The 21,776-nt window shown below is 35.0% G+C and overlaps 1 protein-coding gene across 7 annotated transcripts in view; it reads right to left on the reverse strand.

Moving 5' to 3' along the window:
- The window catches only part of MAGI2 (membrane associated guanylate kinase, WW and PDZ domain containing 2), a 1,359,941-nt gene that overhangs the window by 954,458 nt on the left and 383,707 nt on the right, over window positions 1-21,776 (reverse strand). For all 7 annotated transcript variants that reach the window (XM_059170944.1, XM_059170942.1, XM_059170943.1 and 4 more), the window contains exon 2: window positions 20,476-20,592. In XM_059170944.1, the coding sequence (XP_059026927.1) occupies window positions 20,476-20,592 (117 nt within the window). The remainder of the gene's footprint in view (window positions 1-20,475; window positions 20,593-21,776) is intronic.

Consider the following 21,776-nt stretch of genomic DNA (forward strand, 5'->3'; position numbering starts at 1 on the left):
AGACCCAATTATACTGTTCAGTAGAATTATCACTTTGAGAAAATTATTTTTGATCTACAGATAATTCCTAAAAGAAAATATTTATAATATCCAATTCCAGTGTTTGAGTTGCTTTATTGATGTCCCGTGAATGACCAAAATAAATAAATAAATAAATAAATAAATAAATCAAGCAACAAAGTGCCAGCCAACTGTGAGATATGTAGGTTTCCACTGTTTGAGGAAGGTCATTTTCATCTCAGCCATCTAGACTGTCCCTTTTCATTTGGTAAGCATTATTTCTCTATTATTACTATTACTATTATTATTTATCATGGCTCACTGGTAGTTAAGTTTAAACAAACTGAAGCTTAAACTTAAGTAAGTATGCTTAAACTAAATCTAAATTTTAAATACCCATCTGATCTATGCTGGAATTTTTTTGTTTTGTTTTATTTTTTAATTGTCATGGTTTTACCTAAAGCATTAGGAGAACCTATATAATTCTAAATTTTATCCTGGTGCCCCAAATAAAATATTCATCTTTTAAGTCATGGCAGGATAATTAGGAGAGGATATGACAGCCTGCCAGATATGTGTTTACTTTTAATTAACTCTGATTTGTAGAATATTTAATCATTGTATATAGCAAGGTCATCTTTATTAATTCAGTTGCATATCTATACAAAGATATCCCTATAGAAGATTCTAGGTAATGCTCTTCCACGCAACTCAATCAGTCTTTAGTGATAGCAGTAAATACTTTGTCCAGATTTTACTTTGTCATAAAACATCAGTTATTATACGGTGTTTATAAAATCTGTGACACACATCAAAGGACACTTACGGAGACTAATGACAAGTTAGGCTTTTTAAGAAACCAAAACTGAAGCAACACTATTTAGCACTTAAATGACATTTTTCATTTTCAAATTACTTTTGCATGAATACTAATTAATCGTACAAGTGCCACGAAGAAGGTAAATAAAATTACGATCCTAATTCTGGATATAAGAAAAATGAACTAGAGAGTCTAAGTTGTTTTCATTTTTCTATTTATCTCTCACTCTATCATATATCTATTTAAGTATCGTTCTCTTTAAATAAACATACAAACAATCAAATAACAAAAACCCTTTGAAGTCTGATGTGGTCTACTTGAAAGATCATATATGGGAGATTGGCCCATCCTTCTCCACAAAATTCATCATTCTGTTTGTTCTACCTCTTGCCTGTTCCAACCAATTCTTTTTCAATCTAGTACCAAGAGCTTAAAAAACCCCAAAACTATACATGTACAATGTCCTTGCGGAAAGATGGACAAACGAAGACCACTAGGCTTAAAGTGAGCTAGCCAAAGCCACAGAATCAGCACTAAAGTCCAAGTGTACACAAGTTTTCATACTGTTTTCTACCATAAAACTGGCTATCATATACGAAGGAGGGCTCTCTACTGTTTTGCATTTCCTCTAATTTTGTCTCTTGCTCCCTTATCAACTAATACCTCAGTATGCCTTTTCTATTTCTGTGACACAAGGTAATCAAGAACATACTCACTTATGAGTAGCTAAAAGGGAAGGGTGAAACCATATTTAGCTAGGTCAGTTCTTTCAGGCTGAGGTTTATAGACAAGCGTGTGCTGGGGCAAGGAATAAAGGAACAGCCCCAAAGTCTGGAGTATTTGTTATTAAACTGAAAGAACACCCTTAAAGTGGGAGCTTCGAGGGCATTAATTTTCTTAGGAAGGTCAATGCAATTTGTGTAGAAGTTGAATAATGCAGCACTTCCTCTAATAAGGCAAGGAGGTGAAATTTTATTTTATAATTTTGCATGGCTTCATAAGTTTAGGCAATGGAAAGTGAGAATGATATTAATGAGTTGGAAAAAAGTATAGATATAGGTGTGCTAATGAATACAACTTTAATTGCTAAAATCTTTCAGGCAATAACTGATTTCAGGGAAGAGCATCCGCTTATAATGACTATTACGTCAATTTAACAACATTAACACAGCTAAAATATGACAACTTAATGCTGGTTATGTTCCATACATGTTGATAGCTGTGCTTTCTAGACTCCGCATGGAGCCTAATTGAAAAATGATTATCTTATTTTTAAGGTTTATCATTAACTACGGAATAAAGGACAATGGGGTACTTTTGTTTAATCCATAATGAACCAACATTCCAAGTTACAAATTTATCTAAGTGATTAAAGTGTTCAAGTTCAAAGTGCAGGCTAGATAAAAATTTCATAGAACACTATAGAATCTTTATTTCCTCCTCTTCTTTCCCCATTAATCATGTCTGAAAGTTTCTTCTACTATAGAAAGTGGAATAGCAATATGAATTTTATTAAAAGCACTTTCATTTCTTCATTATTATTATTATTTTTTCATTTCTTCATTATTTTTAATAAAAGAAACAACCAGCATGCCAAATTGGAACACTGATGATCAATGCAACAATATATGCTTTATATTGACTCTTTTCTTTTACTTTTGATATATACACACATGGCCAAATGGGAAAGAAAAGATTTACAATTGCATACCTTAATTATTTTCAAGAACAGAGAAAGGAAATAACACATTTTGTCCTAGGATTCACTTTCCTATAAAGGGCACTTTGGTTTCTATTGGTCAGAATAATTCTATTGTATGCTTCAATATAAGAAATGAACTTCCAAATCTTAGTGTAATGCTCAATTCTGCAAGTTTCAGTCTGGCTTATTTAAGTCCAGTGTTGTTCAGGGCAGTCTATTCTTGTTATGGGTACACCAGTGAAAATATATGGCCATTAAGTTCACTGCAGCAGGGAAAGAGAGATGGAGGAAGAGCACCATCTCATTGCTTCATCAGTCACATTCAACGTCCCAAAGTAGTCATATGGTCCTAACACAACCACAAAGAATAAAGCAAAACACAGAAAACTCATGATATCTGCTGAGCTCTACAATGAACTGTCACAATGGAGATTTGATTATTTCCAAAAAATTAAATCCAAACCAAGTAAAACAAGTTGATTTAATTAAATCTGGGTGGTTTTTATTTCAAATGAACTAAACTTTAACCATTAGCATAAAACCAGAAATTTATCTGCCAAATATGCAAAAGCCTAGGAAAAAGCAACTATTACAAGATAGAAAGGTCATTTTGAACCAAAGTAGAAAATACCTCGGAAACATGCTCACTCCCTCTTAATCTTGCAATTAAATCCATTAATTAAAGTCCTGTGTTGTTTTGCTTTTTTCCAATGCTTCATTGGTTTCCGATAGCTTGGATAGAAGGGTTGAAAGACAAAGATCAATAGAATTGAATAAAGTTTTACAACTTGTTGATATTTCATGTGGCTGTTGCTGAAAGCTCTCTTTATTTGTCATGGAATCTCTACTTTTCCACGGTTACAAATGAAGTGACCAGTGTGCTGTCACCAGTCAAGACTGGTCATGGGATTTTCTCTCAGAATGGCTATTTTGACTCAGCCTCAAGGTATACAGTTAAAGCCAAGATATGGAGAAGGACTGGTTAGAACTAGAAGGAAAAATAAAAGGCCAGGTAGATACCTGATGACATAGGATAATTGATCTGGATCATGGTAAATCAGCAGTCTACTTTCAAGATCTGAAATCAATAGCAGAGAAAGATCTGTATAACTCTGTAGTAATGTATGTGCATAGGTCCTTTGCATTTTTTTTTTCATTAGCAACCATGTCCAGTATTAAGAATGCATGAACATCTGAGAAGAGACTATTCTAGTGGAAAAAGGAGCTCAGGACATTTTATTTCGTTGACTAAATGTCCAGATTAATTACAAAAGTGCTAATTGCATTGTTTAATAGTAGCAGTTTTGCTGCAATGTTCGTCTTTCCTGTAAATAAAAACTACCTTTCCCCAAAGAATTGGCTGTTAGATGAATTTAATTATTCTAGTCAAGGTTTAACCACCTGTCATATTTTTATTACAGAAATATTTTGGGTTGTAATTATCTGTGATGTTTCATACACTAGTAGGAAAAGTGCAAAGTTCTCAAGGGAAGTGTTCTGATTTACTTGGTTGCTGCTGAATGAAGTTCATGAAATATTTTATTTTGCAGGATTGATGGAAGGCATGATCTGGCAATGGTGCTAGGAAGAAAAGAAAATCCTAGAGGCATGCCTTTCAAAGACGTTACAGGCTATGAATTTAAGATTGATCTTGGTATCCCAGCATGAGAATAAAAATCTTAATACATAAATCGATTCTGAAGTCACCCTTTCACCCTTCCATGTGCTCTCAGCAACAGAAGCTCCTCTACCTGAATCCTAGATTCCACAGCTATCTCACTCTAAGGAGATTGTTTTTATTCTCCTATACCCCAGATCCTTTCCTTCTGCCTTCAGATTTGCATGGAATGGTGGATGGTGGTGGTGTGGTGGTAGTGGTGGTGTTGTTATCTCAAGTAACTGGCTGGGGTCTCCCATAACACTATTTCCAGCCTATATACACTATACACTCATCCCAGATTGCACTGATCCAAATTGCAACCACAAAATATTTCACCTGAGCCTGACTTTCTTACTTTGCTTTGTACTCAACCTTTACATTTTTTCTTTTTCTTTCTTTCTTTCTTTCTTTCTTTCTTTCTTTCTTTCTTTCTTTCTGTCACTGTCATCTACCTATATCCATATAATATGTATAGATTTTTTAATATGCTTTCAAAGTTGAGTTGACATCACACATATTTCTCTTTATTCTTTTACCCATCCATCCATCCATCCATCCCTTCAATAATGTTTACTAAACACTTAAATTAAGGATGGCCAAACTGGGTTGAATTCCAGCAGGCAGTTTCTCAGTTAACTCACCAAGTTCTAAAATCTAGTCCCTAACTATGAAATCCTAGAGAATCACTTTGGTCAGTACAATAGGAGATCAAGCACTGATAACACACATGATAAGCAAAATGGAAAACCCACTTACTCATTTACAATAAAAATCACTTTCAAATGGTCTAGAATATCATATCTCTGTAATAAATATATAAGAAGTCTACATAACCAGGTTGCAAAGCTCCGTGAGAAAATATATACACACTGATTTCTGATCAGACACAGTCAGAACTAGAGAAGCTACAGAAATTGAGTTTAATGGCATCAGATAATCTAGGACACATTTTATAATAAGATTGAAATATGAGATATCACCTCACACCAGTCAGAATGTCTAAAATCAACAAGTCAGGAAATGACAGATGCTGGCGAGGATGCGGAGAAAGGGGAACCCTCCTACACTGTTGGTGGGAATGCAAGCTGGTGCAGCCACTCTGGAAAACAGCATGGAGGTTCCTCAAAATGTTGAAAATAGAACTGCCCTATGACCCAGCAATTGCACTATTGGGTATTTACCCTAAAGTACAAACGTAGTGATCCAAAGGGGCACGTGCACCCGAATGTTTATAGCAGCAATGTCCACAATAGCCAAACTATGGAAAGAACCTAGATGTCCATCAACAGATGAATGGATCAAGAAGATGTGGTATATATACACAATGGAGTACTATGCAGCCATCAAAAGAAATGAAATCTTGCCATTTGCGACAACATGGATGGAACTAGAGCTTATCATACTTAGCGAAATAAGTCAAGCAGAGAAAGACAACTATCATATGATCTCCCTGATATGAGAAAGTGGTGATGCAACACGGGGGCTCAAGTGGGTAGGAGAAGAATAAATGAAACAAGATGGGATTGGGAGGGAGACAAACCATAAGTGACTCTTAATCTCACAAAACAAACTGAGGGTTGCTGGGGGGAGGGGGTTTGGGAGAAGGGGGTGGGTTTATGGACATTGGGGAGGGTATGTGCTTTGGTGAGTGCTGTGAAGTGTGTAAACCTGGTGATTCACAGACCTGTATCCCTGGGGATAAAAATATATGTTTATAAAAAATAAAAAATTATAAAATTAAAAAAAAAAAGATTGAGATATAGTTTCTGGGGCTTCAGTGACTGACATTTAGTGAATCATTATCTTTCTCCTTCTTAGGGCATCCTTGTCATTGTGACCAGGAAAGTCCACATTCAGCGGTTATGATTTTTCTCTTCACAATACTTGGCAGAGGCACTACCGACCCTTAGCTACTTGACTCTTCTTTGTCACACTGACATACATTGTTACACTCTTTCCTTATAGTGTTGATTCTCAACTGGGAAGATTTTTGCCTCCCAAGAAACATTTGACAACGTCTGGGGACAATTATTTTTGTGACGTCAGGGAGGGTATATGGCATCTACTAGGCAGAGGCCAGGGATATTGCTAAATATCCTACAATGCACAAGGCAGTGCCCACAACAAAGAATTATTCACCCCAAATGCCAATAGGATCAGGGTTAAGAAACCATGCTCTAGTGATGTTCTTATGGTCAATCTGCTTATAGTGTAATTTTGTTTTCCTTGGAGCTATTCTGAATCCTAAAAATACTCTGCCAATCCTGTTTTCACCCACTAAGTGTAAATATTAGGTTTAACTAGCAACAAGGCAATGTTATTTCTCATTTTCAAGTACTTGATGACAACTCACTGTGTATTCACAAGCACTAAGAATAACTACGATTAGAATCTTTTTCCTGTTCCCTTACCACCCCTCAGAAGGACTTTTGTAATAACAGTCAAATTTATCAAGCATTAATTTCTGCAAGACATTGTTCTGGCCATCTTAATTAAATTAATTTTCTCAATATGTCTGTGAGGTAAATACTATTTTATTCCCATTTTACAAATGATGAAACAATGTCACAGAAAGACTACCTACTTTACTAAGGCCACTTAGTTAGAAGATGCTACAGCTGGGATTTAAATCCAAGTACCTTATTATGTTATATTAAATGATGATGTTTGGTCTAGATGGGCTTTAAAATGCCTAAAACAGTAAAAAGAATAAAATTCCAACTCCTCTGATCCACTTCATAGCACTCTAAACCTTGACCTTCTCTTCTTCTCTTGACTTCCTACCTAATACCTTGAAATATAGGAACTCCATCTCTATTTTTCTCATGCACATTACCAGGATTGACAATTTGCTCAAAAGGTCTTCTCAACTGGAATGCCCCCTGGCTCTTGCCACCTATTCAATTACACCTGGTTTCCAAAGCTGTATTAATAAGGCCTGCCTTTTCCCTGAAGTCTTTTATCCCTGGCTGCTATAGTTCATAATAATCTGACTTTTTTTTTTTTTTTTTAAGATTTTACTTACTTATTCGACAGACAGAGATCACAAGTAGGCAGAGAGGCAGGCAGAGAAAGAGGGGGAAGCAGACTCCCTGCCGAGCAGAGAGCCCGATGCAGGTCTCAATCCCAGGACCCTGAGATCATGACCTGAGCAGAAAGTAGAGGCTTTAACCCACTGAGCCATCTAGGCGCCCCATAATGATCTAACTTTTATAATACTTACTATTTTGAAGAAAAAAGCTGGCCTTTAAACATCTACTCTATGATAGATATAATAGATAGCAATAAATATAAAATAATATGAGAGATAAAATAGATAAGTACATTTTAAAATAGGTCCAAACTGGATTTAAAAAAAATCTATGTTCTATTTTTTATCACCTGTATGTGATCTTGTATTGAACTTCAATTTTCCATATGTAACATGTATATAATATCTCCCTACACAGATGTTGTATGTGTCTTATTATTTTACTGATGGGAGAGACTATATATATATATATATATATAGAGAGAGAGAGAGAGAGAGAGAAAGAGGTCTATATATCCCTATATAGAGACATAGATACACATATACTCATATGCACATATGTCATGTTTTATATAGTAGATATAAATAAATATATATACGTGTGTGTGTATGTGTATATCCATAGCTCTCTATATCTTGTAATCAAGAGAAAAACCAAGTTTTAACTCTGGATCCGCCATGTATAGGCCAAATGATCTCAGGCTACTCAATTTGCTGAGCCTCATTTCTTTTCTTAATAATGAAGAAAGCACTCATGGATTAACAGATTACATGCTTGATACAACTGTAGGCTTCCTGGAAACATGGGCAGGGGTGGACCATCACAATAGTCCTTAACTACTTCAGGCTCTATTTACTACCAGATTTCAACCGAGGAAATCTCGGATCCACTGTTCTCAATCTAAGGCTCTGTTCACAGAGTCTAAAGGATCCAAATTATTCTAGGGTTAAAATACGTGTGCCTCTAACTAGGAAATGTGACTACATTTACCATCACAGGGCAATCCAAAAAACCTTTAGCTCTTCAGGGATTGCCATAATATTTGTTTTTTTTTTTTTTTTTTCTTTCTTTCCTACTTATTCCTGCTGTCTTTGGTCTTATTCTTCTCCCCACTCATAAGAAATCTGGAGTACGAATACAGAAGAGCAGGTGAGAACAGAGTTCCCAAAACTGGGTTCATATTGCTCAGCTGAGTTCAGCTCTTCTTGGTCTATTTCTCCATTAAGTTCAATAATCTCATTGTTATTGCTATACAAAGATGAATTAACTTAGGTTTTCTAACTAATTATTTCTGAAAGTCTTCAATCTGGCTATACTTCTTAATTATAATACAAGGTCATTATTTATTTATTTAGTTAGTTAGTTACTTAGTTATTTGAGAGAGAGACACTGAGAGAGAGTATGAGTGAGGAGAAGGTCAGAGGGAGAAGCAGACTCCCCATGGAGCTGGGAGCGCAATGCGGGACTCGATCCCGGGACTCCGGGATCATGACCTGAGCCGTAGGCAATCATCCAACCAGCTGAGCCACTCAGGCGTCCCCAAGGTGATTATTTTACCTTAGATACTTGTAGATATTCAGTTGACCCATGTGTAAAATGAGAAGAATATTTGTTTACCTATATTGGAACTTGAGGTAAGGATACATCCCTAGAGAACAGGACTCTTGTTTTCATCATTCCGTATTTCCAGCACCAGGCTGGTCATACACACATAGTAGCTCTCAATGTTAGTTAAACTGAATTAAAATAAGTTACAATATATAAAAGTTTATAAACTTATAATCTCCTTAAATTTAACAAGTTAACACTCTGAATTAACATAAATCTATGTTAATGACATTCTGAATTAACAATCACACTTTTTTTTTACAACTAATGAATTAGAAAGATAACTTTTTATGAATATAGCCATAGTCAGAAGGAAAATAACCTTTAACCTACAGAATAACTAAAATTAGTTTTTTATATTTGTATATGGGAACCAGATATCTTTTTCCTAAAACTCATGGTATGGTCAATATACTTGCTTAGATACAAGTTCTCCAAATTGTACTTATGTTTTTTTTATATGTGCATTTTTTATGTATTTCATTCTACTGAAAGACTCCTTAGTGAACTCTGAGGTAAAGAAATGATGTTGGGTCTGACAAAAACTTCCAATGCTGACCTCTGATCACAGATGTTGTGCTACTTAGTGCAGAAAGCATCTTCTTTCAAAATATAATTAATTTTCTGTAGTGCTTCAAATAATATATTCAACTCCTCACTTTTAATTAAGATTCTTTTTCTTGCTCCAAGTTTAAATTATGTTCTGAAAGCAATTTTTGTCAATTGCTTTTTCATGTGAGAAATATAATTATGAACTAAATTTTGTTAGTGTCATATTCATATTTTTAATAATAAAGTTGTGAATAAAAAATGAACAAAGACTCTTACACACGTTTAAAATGTCTCATGCTATAAATAGAGTAGAACAATTACAGAATATACTGATAATTCCTAAGTATCTTGGTTTTCCAAAGAACAGATATGTCTGGTAGCTTTTATATAATCAGCATACTGTAAATCAATTATTAGGAGCTCGAGCATAAATAGAAAAAAGTAAAAAACCTTACTTTAAAAATGTACTGTAAATCTTTTCACTAATTTTCATAATAATAATTTATATTGTTAGTATTTGACTATAGATTCATCAAAAAGGAATTTAAAACTTAGAATGGCCTTTTAAAAGTAATAAATTTAAGACACTGATACTATATGCCTTGTGGGTTATCATGGAAAGGAAAGTTGGTAAAAGGTGATTCTTTTTCTTTCATACCAAAAGATCTTGGAGATACAACGTTTTCTGTAGGAAGATCGACATGTCCATTCTCCAGATTCTTAAGTGTTAAGACGGAGCTGTTGTGATTGCAGCCACAGTGGCAATTTCTCAATTCTGTCTTCATAAATCATAGCTGCAGGCCTCAGAGGTAGCAGTTACCCTGGTAGGGAAGTTCTGTATTTTTTTGAGTATTGTTCCTGAGGATCTATTTTGCCCCCCCTTCTCTAATTTTAACCGCAATTTTCTTAACAGCTAATTTCCTAAATCTCTTCTTCCTTGCATGGCTCTATTTCCTGCCAAACCCTGAGTGACACATTACATACTGTTTTGCTTTAGGGAATAGAAAAACAGCAACAACCACCACCACCAAATCCTTTGACACCAAAAACAGTAAGAAGAGATGAAAGTGTGACAGAAGCTGCCCACTCATTGGCTCCTTAATGATTTAAGTTACTCCACGGATATTAGATTTCACTGTGCATTTTAATCTAGGTCCCTTTAGTCAGAATTGGAGCAATTTCCCAGAAGTCAAGGAGGCTCTGTGAGTATATGTGGACCTCTCAATTCCATGTGTTCTCGGTGTAGGGATCAGACAAATTGTGCCAACTTGTGTTACTGTGGAACTATACTCAGAGAGCTAGTTGGAGGATTTGGAAACTGAAAAGCTGTCACTGGACTGGGCTGAGTCCATGGAGCACCAGTTACACTGAGATGGCAAGAAAAGGCCCATTTTTTCCCCCATTAAAATGTTACGAATTCTAAAGCAAATAACACAGTTGTTTCTGTTTTGGTTACTTCCAGATAGGAACAGACGAAGGAGGGCATGCCATTTTTTGAATAATGTTGAATAATATCAATCAGCGACTGACCTGGGTCTTTCTGGAGCCTTGGTAGGACTGATAACAGTGGGGCTCTTGCACAGCGGTTTTGGGAATAAATGTGTGATTCAGAAGTCTTATATAATTTACTACCAATTTTCATGATTTTTTCTGCTTTTATGGAAACATTAGGTAAAAAATACAGATATACATCAAAGTGGTCTCCTATGTTCTGGGGCATAGCAAAATTTGTTCAGAACTGCAGAGGAAATCAAGTGACTAAGGATGGAACATGGTATATCTGATAAATGGGTCTTGGCATCAGTCAGATCTACACACTTGAATTCCTTGTCACCTATTTAGCAGCTGTGCTGTGGGGAGGGATTCTTAACTTCTCTAAGGCTAAAATTTTTCATCTGGAAATTGGGAACCACCACATATTTCCCATAGGATTGCAAAAAACAAAGGCATCATTATAGTTCTTGTATGTAGATTTTTGGTAAATGTTTTTTTTTTTTTTTAAATTTTATTTATTTATTTGACAGATAGAGATTACAAGTAGGCAGAGAGGTAGGCTGAAAGAGAGAGAGAGGAGGAAGCAGGCTCCCTGCAGAGAGCCCGATGCAGGGCTCTATCCCAGGACCCTAAGATCATGACCTGAGCCGAAGGCAGATGCTTACCCAACTGAGCCACCCAGGTGCCCCGATGTTTGGTAAATGTTAATTCACTACCCACCCTCCCAACTCCATCCACTGCCCTTGCAGTGGTTTCCAAAGGAAATACTTTTATAAAATGTCAAGGTGAGGAACTGGGAACTTTTGTAAATATCTTTTTATAGAGCTTGATGTAGTTAGAATTTTGGATTTAGATTAGAATTCAGAGTATGAAATGCTGGTAGAAGTTCTGGTGGAGCTGAGGTTAAGCAAGTTATTTATAGGCAAAGTTTAGAAATGAAGGAAGCTTGTAGATAATGTAGAGTCCTTTGCCTATTTTACCTCTCTTCTTATAATAAGGTTAATGGTTTAATTATTGGAATAATAAATTTATCAATTGATTTTTTTATCCCCTTGCCTATTTAAATATTCTAATATTTCTGGTGATGACATTCTAAAAAAAAAAAAGACAATTTGGTACTTGATAATCAAGTACCTCATGTCAGCCTCATGGCAGGATGAACTGACTTGACACTAGCCGGTCAATGGACCTTAACTTGAAAACTTTCCTAATAATTATCCATATATATATATATATAGATATATATTATACATATATCTATATATCTATATATATATTTATTTATTTATTGTGGGAATTTCTGTTTATATCTGCTTGGCAACAAAAAAAAATGTCTTTTCTATCGATAGAACTCAATTTATGCTCACTAGATACCGTGCTGTTCTTTACTTTTCCTCTTTTTCTATCCTAGGAACATCTGTGAACCTCTTTGAATGCACCCTTATGGTGCTCGTGACTCCCCAGTACTTCTACTAGAGACACCTTCTCATGTAGAGAGTGTGCTGGGAGCCAAATCCACCTGGGATGGAATCTCTGTTCCTCCACTGAGTTAGTACAAGTGTCTGACCTATTACTTAACATTAGAGCCTCAGTTTCTACATATATTTTCAAAAGTGGGGATAACACCTTCGAGGGATATTGTGAGGATTCAATTAGAAAATGTATGAAAAACATTTGCACCTAGGAAGTACTCTGCAAATGGTGGCTGCAATTTAAGAACTGTTCTGGTTGATGTTTGTGAGGTCCATTACGTAGGACTCTTGCGTGGGCACTCACCGACAATTCCCCCATTGGGAATGCTAAGATGAACAAGATTTAGGACATGAAGTCTCAGCTTTCCTACAAATACTTAGGTCCCTTACTGATCTGCATGGTTTTTCATCAATGTCAAACAATTAAAAAGAACAGAAAAGGATTCAGAATTCCTACCAAAAGTGAGAGAGGACAAAGGTTGGCATTAGCTCCCCATTTCAGTGTTTTCTTTGGAGGACAAGTTAAGGAGTTACCATTTATGCATACAACTGGGTTGTGTTGAGCAGTAGGTAAAATTCTATCTTCATTCCAACAGAGCTTGTGCAGATACTTGCTGATTTTGTTTGCATAAATAGCAATATTCTTGAAACCTAGCTTTTAAGTAAGAAAGCTTAGAATAGGAACTGGAAAACTAACTGGAGATTGATCCTATTCTGAACATCTGACTTGCCTACTAAAGGCAGGCTCTGTGGGTACTTTTTAATTGAATCAATTATCAATCCTACCTCACTTCTACCTTCTAATTACCATGAGCGAAAGACTCTACTGAATCTCCTGAATTTCTCAACTATGCTGTAAAGATTGCCCTGAGGACTGATTTAGTGTTCCGTTAGCTAGATCTATTTGGGCGTCGACCCAGCACCATTCACTTGTCTAAGTGACATTTATTAAAGTTCAACATTAGAAGATCCCATATTTCATGTTAAACATCTTATTGTAAAAGTTACAATCACATTTTCACAAAAATATACCTCATGCTTCAGAAGTCTTTATGTCACATTCAACTTATTACACATTCCAAAGGAGGAGAGCAATTTTAAAAGCTTTGTATTTCTCATTATGCTTATTTTCCCATCCACTTACTAAAACTGTACCATATTTCAGAGTCTCATGAATAGTGAAGGCAAATTTCAAGGAACATCAGACTTATGATGGCATCCTTAACTTGACATTCATAGAAAAATCTGAAAGTACACGCATGGCTGGTTTTATCCTGAACTGCACTTAATTTAAACCCAACTCTTTATTTTTCCCTGAAGTGTCTGCTGTATTTGATATATCTTCGGTTTCCATAAGCTGTTTACACCTGCTGAATATCAAGGGCATTCCATACCCAGAATAATTTAAGCCAATTGGATGAACTGATTTGAATAGCGATAATATAAAGAAAAAAAAAGCCAACAGAAAAAGAAACTATAGCATTTTAGTGGAAAGAACCATTATAGAGTTATTTCTTTCATTCCCCTCCCTCCCTCCCCTTAGTTCACAAAGGAAGGCTTTTGCCAAGGTCCTATAGTTAGTTGGTGGCAGTCTAGTCCAGAATCAATTGCTCTTAATTCTTTGACGAGTGTTCTTTCCACAGTGCCATGTCGCCAAATAAGTAAAGCCAAGGGTTACTGTTACTCATCAAGCTCTAGCAATGCTAAACTACAAAGTGTAAATAACTGACTCATGCACTAGATATTAGAATATCAGTAACCACAATTAGTATTCCTTTTTTGTTCTTTTGGACAGATGTATTTGAATCAGAAATTGAGTGTTGTCCTACAAATTTACAGCCTTAAAGTCCCATTAGAACACCAGTATGCTGGCCATCTGCCCACTGCTTTCCTTCAGCTACATAATCATCCAACAGCCTATGTCCTAGTCAACAACTGTGGAAACTGAGTAGATCTAAATCTGACAGAGTCTTAATTCATTTTACTCAAGAAGTGCAGTGGCATACAATGAGATATGTTGACCTCTTTATATACAACTGGGTTATAATTTCGATGTCTACAGGGAGCAGATTCTGGGCTCCATGAAAGATGAGCTGTTTTCCACTGACTATGATTACCGGCTTTTCTGGAAGTGGAGAAAAGGTTTTAAGCACTCCCCTCTGATTCTTCTCTAGGCCAGATGCTGGAGCCATTGAAGCCCGAGAGTATTCATACCATCTGCCTATCCCACGCATGGTCCACAAACCCAGGTTTCTCCTTATAAAAAGGAAAGAAAAATACAAACCAAAAGAGAGATTGGTCACAGCCATACACAAAAAAGTAGATCAAATCAGGGCAAGGGGAATTTTATATAGTTTGGAAGATTAGTGAGGTTGTTCACACTTGGTGTTTATTGCTTTTTTTTTGAGCCAGATGTGTTCCTTTATTCAAAAACTAGTGTCTAGTGGTGTCAAATGGATAAATCAATACAATCACTTCTAATGTTTTTTGACTTTCCATTTATGCAACTTTTTGAGCCATTTCTCTCCTGTAGAGTGCTCTGTCAACCAACCCAATGAACGTTAATCTGACCAGGAAAGATGCATTCATTTTGTTCATTAGGAAAAAGAAAAAGGAAAATGTATTGTACTTTCATGTATATGATGGAAAACTAGACCTTACTATTCTCAGTGATAAGGGGCAGAGAGTAAACCTAATACAGTTTTCTATATAAAGTAATAACATATTTTTAAACACTTACCACTCAGGCATACATCTGAATGAGTAAATGAAGAGAAAGAAGCCTTTCAAGTATTTGCTACTGCTCAGAAGCTTTTGAAATTTTTCTTTTGAGCTAGCTTTCCAGGGAAGTGTGTAAAACTCTCAAGAAATTTAGTTTCATTTGTTTACAGATTTCCTTCTACTTTGTTCCACAATGCTAATAATCATACTTATTCTCTAATAACCTTATTCTAAACGTTTAGCAACAAATACAATTAGGCTATTTTAAAAAAAATAAAATTCATTTTCAATGAACAAAAATCTGGCAACTTGATTTAGAAATAGTTGCAGAAGAACATGATTAATATTCTAAAATCAGCTTTAAAAGGAGCTTCTAAATCAATGATTCTTATTTGAAGTAATAAGGCTAAGGTTGAAACAGACATATAATATACATCTGTTGCTATATGTTGGTTTAAAATTCAGTTGGATCTGGTATCTCCAGTTCTATGCCTGCATGTCTACCTATAATTCAACCTACCATCCCAGCACATGAACCTATACTGCTTAAAGAAATCATGAATAGTTAATTATGTTCTTGATCACCTTCAACTCACAGAATTTCACATCATTGGAAGAAAAAAAAAATATATATATATATATAGTTTTTGTAGTTTAACCCATAGGTTGATATCACTCTCTTTTCTTATTACATGCTTAGAACTATACTTTCATGATGAAAATTACAAGTAACTGGAAAGATTCACTCATGCCCACAAAAACATATTGCCTTGTTGAATATTAACAAATATTTTTTATAAGCTTTAAAAGTACTGATGTGTCTTAAGAATTAAAATTATTTTACTCTAGGCAGTATACTAGAAAATTTTGCTCTAATTTAAAACTTAAAAAAAAATTCAAACTTTTAAATAAATATGTGTTCAACAGCTTCTCTCCATTAGTCCTCTCTGATCATTGTCCTATACAACTATGGGAATGGGATGTTGACCCCTTGCATATCTATACCTTTCAGCATGTTGGTAACTGCTCTTCTTAAAAGGAAGCAGTTCCCATAACTCTTAAAGACCCTGCTTCTATCTGCTTCTCTATGAAAGATAATTTAAGATAACAGAAAATTTAAAATAATTTTATTCTTGATATTGCTTCTTTTAAATATGACGTAGTTTATACTAACTTTAAGTGCTTAAATATGTAGAAACATCATTGTGAGTTACACCTCAATCAGCTCTTCCATAAATGCAATTTCTTTCATATCTTAAATCTATGTTTTTCATTTTATCACATTTTATGGAATAGTTTTAGACCTTTGGTTTTATTGATTTTTGTCTTTTACTTGGTATACACTGGTATTTCTTTTGGCTTCCAATAAATTTAAAATATTTCCCAATAAAACCATCTCACCAAATGATAAAATATGAACTTGGGAGAGAAGTTTAATTTTAACTACCTTCCATTTCATTTTGAAACTTTTAAAATTGGTCATTGAAGTTCTTCATGGCATCTAGTATAATGGGAAAAAGCATCTAAAATTTATATCGCGTTCATACCTGCCTTGAAAATTAATTTGTGTCTTTAATAAATATTAAGGATAGAAAAGACCAGAATTTATCAGTAAATGAAAGTGGTTATTTTTTTCTCATAGTTAAGAAGCACAGCCAATTTAACTGTCTTGGTTAGATTCACGAGTTAACTAAATGCAACCTTTAGGCTCAGTAGAATATTCAAACCAAAACACTCTGTTTTTACTTTTTAAACACTTGAAAATTAATCCAATATTTTTATGTATTAATTCCATTAAATTATTTTATATATTTTTGAATCTATATTACCCAAAGAACAACATATGCTGCCTTAACTTTGTATACTTAACATGTTACAGTGAAATGATTTTGTCTAATCTCTCAATAGATGCTGCTAATTTAGTGTTTCTGAAATTGTCTTTTGTGTACTATTAAGGTAATTGAAAATCCTATTTGATGGAGGTTCTGTACTCTTCTGAGTTCTTTATCTGTATACTTTTCCTAGTTAGTCTTTATCACATTCTAGATTATTATAACAGAAATGTCTCATCATTATTAATCCATATCTCCTGAAGTTCTATTACATAAAAATCCTATATAGCCTGAAATCTAAGAGTAGAAAATTCATTTACTGTATGTATTTTTTAAAAAATCAACTTTTACTTTAGGACACTTTAAGACTTTTACCACCCCCTCCCAGACCCAATAAATCATACAACTAAATTAAAAGACACATATTTAGGTCCAAATTGAGGACTTCAATGGATATAAATCATATGATTGGCTTATGTTTTAGCAAAAATATCAAGAGTTAGTTCCTAAGGATCTTTTCTCCCTAATTTAATTAGAAAGAACGAAGAACTAATCTAACAGAAGCCTCCGTGTGCATATGCAGGTGTGTGGATGCTCATGTCGCCACATGCCCAACCATCCTATTTCTGTGACTAAGTCCTGCCTTCCATGACTACAGACACAGCTTCAAAAAAATGTATCTTTGAAGAATTAGGCCCCGAGATAAGATTCTGGGGAAACAAAATGAAAAGACTAAATGCAGTCAACTGTTTATGGGGCAGGGAACAGACTGATGGAATTTCATATTATCTATAGTTAAGGCCCAGTAGAGATCTGAGATGACCACCTCCCTCTCCCACTCAGTTTGGAAATCCATCAGCAGCCAAACCCAGATTCCTTTTGGAAAGGGGTATAGAAGCCAAGCTGGCCACAACTGAATTTGGCTGAGTGCACAGGGGTGTGTGAGGTGAGGGTGTCCCTGGAGCTCTCAGCCCAGAACCCTCTCTTATTCACTAGACACCAAGGAAATCTGGCTCCAAGACTGTTCCTTTCCTCTCAGACATAGTTACTGGTGGTGGAGTAACATGGTAGTTCTCAGAATTACTTAGTTGAGCCTTGCCTTGCAAAAACAGCTAAGCCATCCTTACGTAGTTACAAGTTGACTACATTTTTTTTCATGGAGTTATCCAGCACCTATTCCGAGTGCCATTAATAGATTACACAAGAGGCATACATTTTAATGTATGCATTTATAAGAGCAATAATGCGCACTTGAATAATACCTTTTCTTTTCAGGGTGCTGGGTTCATGAAAACCAATGAGAATTTTCTGACCAAAGAAAATAGGTAACAAATGTTACTCCATACTCAAGGTCAATAGATAGGCTGGACACACATATGAGTTTCTAAATAAAGCCATGATTTTTCACAGGACTGACACATTTTTGTTGCATACTCTGAACATGTCTGAACATTTTATTAAAAGATATACTGAGTGAATATTGTAGATTATCCAAGTACAATTTATCAGTACAAAAGTGATTATAAGATCGTATAAATCAGACTGATTTTTATCTTAGATGTTTCTTCACTTTTATGCAAAGTTAAGAGTACTCTTAATGAGTAGTATTACTGGAACTGGCTATTAGGAGTGGTGGCTACAAATCCAAAGAATAATTGTTTGATTTTAATATTTAGATTCATTGAATTTTTAATCATCTACTTTATAGGAGCTATTCAAGGACTTCTAATTGAATTTATGACCTTGTACTGAAATCATATCACAAAACTCTTTATGTTTACTCATATAAGCCTAGTTATTTTACCCTTATATTTATTTTTCCTTCGTAGTATTTCTTTGGTACTCTAAAGAGAGATGACTTATTTAAGAAGTTAATTAACTAATGCAAAATTTACTCCTATTATCTTCATATTTAATTAAGACTTCTTATTTATGTCATCGCCTTAGCAAAGACTACAAGTTATTCCTGAATGTCAGGCTCTTATCTATTTCCCTCAGCTTTTAAACATAATAAAGTGCCTGGATTCTTTATTCAGTATTTCAGATCTCCTTTCTTTCATGTCACAAAAGATAAATGCACATGGCTACACTGACAACATCACAGCTTTGAAATGCGTCCACCCGTTACCTTATAAATAGTTCAGTCACTTACTTTAATCCATCTTCTTCTGGCCATCACTCTAATGTCAAACTTACAAGTTTAAGAATGCACTTTTCTCAACTTCTAACTTTAAAGCAAGAGCCCAACAGTCTATTCACTTCACTAACACAAACAGACAGAGGTAGCATTTGGACTGACAAGATGTCAATCAGTAAGCATTCTCATTTAAGAATACATGATAGTGGGGCCCTGACATTTTTATTTTGATGAGCATTACGTGTTAACAATGACAAAAGTCTACCCCTCCTGAGATGTGCATAGGTGAAAAGGGCAGGGAGCTGACTTTCCATTTTACTTCTCTCTGTGTTTTTAACATATATATATGTATATATATACATATATATATACATATATATATGTTGTATATATATGTACATATATACATATATACATATGTGTATATATATACATAACATAGTATAATCATCCATGATCCATAGCTTTTACATAGTTCTTGTAGTTCAATATCCTCTCCCTGCAAATATATACACACTTTTTTTTTGTTTATTTATGCTAGCCAAATTTTTCTTTCTTTAATATCAACTTTCTCGAGCCAATAACTTTGAGTTTAATAAAATTCAAAGAAGAACTAAAACAAAAGGGATACACTCAACACCCACAGAGTTTCTGGAGATTGTAAAATTTCTGGGGGTCATGGAACATGAAGGAAATGGATTTTGATCTCTCCTTAGGATCTAGGATCTGATTTGGAAAGTCCTTGAACTGTCCTAAAGTTAACAGAAGATTATTAAATAACATGAAACAAGTACTAAAAAGTTGATGCATGAATTTTTTCATTTGACCAACCCTCTCTTTTGAAGGATCAACTGCTCATAATCGAAGATTGTTGTTTTGTGGACTTCTATAGGTTGCATATAAGAAATTTGTACTCAATACTCGATTTTATCACTTTCTAAGAATTATAGAACATTTAGCTTTACTTTTCCATGCATTTCTTTTCACTTGCAAGGTTTCCCTGCTGCAAACCAGAGATGAGGTTGGGAGTTAGTGTGTAGATTCCATTTACAAAATATCTGTTTCAGCTAATGGCCTTAATTTGCATTCTCCTGTCTCCCAGCATGGTGTTCTACCGCAATCATCATTCATTCTAACTCATCAGCATCCTGGTCTAGAATTAATATTTCTCAATACTTAGGTAAGAAGTAAGATAAAGTTTTGTAGCTTGAAAATCACAAGTCTCTTCTGGCTACAACATCACCATAAACCACACAATGATAGCTATAAGTTTTTTCATTTAAAAATTCCATACCTCAAAAAAAGTTCATATCTCAAATCAATTTTGTCCCAAAATCCATCATAAAAAAATCAATGCAATTTAACTTTCTTAAAGAAAAATAATGGATATATAACTGGTTATCTATTTTTTAACATAGGAAGACAACATCGCCTGTTGTACTCACATGGCACCGTGCGGAGGTAGAGGTTGTCACGGATGATTTGCTGCAGTTCGTGGTCCACAGAACCCTTCTGAAATCGTAAGTTGAGGTAGTGACGAAGATCCTTATCGACAATTCCTCCTAGAATGATAAAGTTTCTTAATGAAGGATGTTGGAAAATATTTTAAGTATGGAATTTGATTCTGTCAGAAATATAGTCATGAATCCATTTAAAGATTTATTTATTTATTTGAAAGAGAGTGAGAAAAAGAAAGAGAACATGGTGGTGGAGGGGGAAGGACAGAGGGAGAGAAAGTTTTACGTAGCCTCCATGCTGAGCACAGAGCCCGAGGTTGGGGCTCAATCCCTCCACCTGCAATTATCAACTGAGTCAAAACCAAGAGTTGAGTGCTCAACCAACTCCACCACCTAGGTGCCCCTCATGAACCCACTGGGTTTCTTGGGACGCCTGGGTGGCTCAGTCGGTTAAGCTGCTGACTTTGGCTCAGGTCATGGGACCTGGGTGGCTCAGTTGGTCCTTGGGATACCTGGATGGCTCAGTCGGTTAAGCTGCTGCCTTCAGCTCAGATCATGATCCCAGCATCCTGGTATCAAGTCCAGCATCGGGCTCTTTGCTCAACAGGGAGCCTGCTTCCCTCTCTGTCTCTGCCTGCCACTCTGCTTGCTTGTTGCATTCTTTCTCTCTCTCTCTGACAAATAAATAAATAAATACATAAATAAAATCTTAAAAAAAAAAACCTTTATCTCCTTGATAATAAAAACATTTACTGAGATAATAATTGTCAGTGTTCTACAATGCATTCTTTAAACTATTTTTCGTTTAGAATGTAGTCTATATTATGGCAAAAGATATGTGTTACTCCTGAAATAACAATGAAATGTCTCATTGCATGGCTGAAAAAGAACATCCCCCCGCCCCAGATCCATTGTCCCTTTCCCCCAGGCTCTGGCAGGCATCATTCTAATTTCTGTCTCTATGAATTTGACTACTGTAGGTATAGCATATAAGTGGAATCATATAATACTCACCCTTTAGTGACTGGCTTATTTCAAAATAACCTTGTATGTCTTCAAGGTTTGAGAAGATTTTTAAGTTATTCAAAGTCACTATGTATCTTTAAATAAGTGGCATCATATGAAAAGCTAAAAGAAAAAAACCTTATAAAAATATTAATACTTTCTCCCTTTATATAAAAAATCAAAATAATTTGCTATGTGCAGATATTTTTAACTTGGGACAAAGTTTGGAAAAATTTAGATTTTTTTATCTAAAAAATTATTTATTATTATTTTTTATTATGTTT

Source organism: Mustela lutreola, chromosome 4 (genome assembly GCF_030435805.1).
Source record: "Mustela lutreola isolate mMusLut2 chromosome 4, mMusLut2.pri, whole genome shotgun sequence".
NCBI lineage: Eukaryota > Metazoa > Chordata > Mammalia > Carnivora > Mustelidae > Mustela > Mustela lutreola.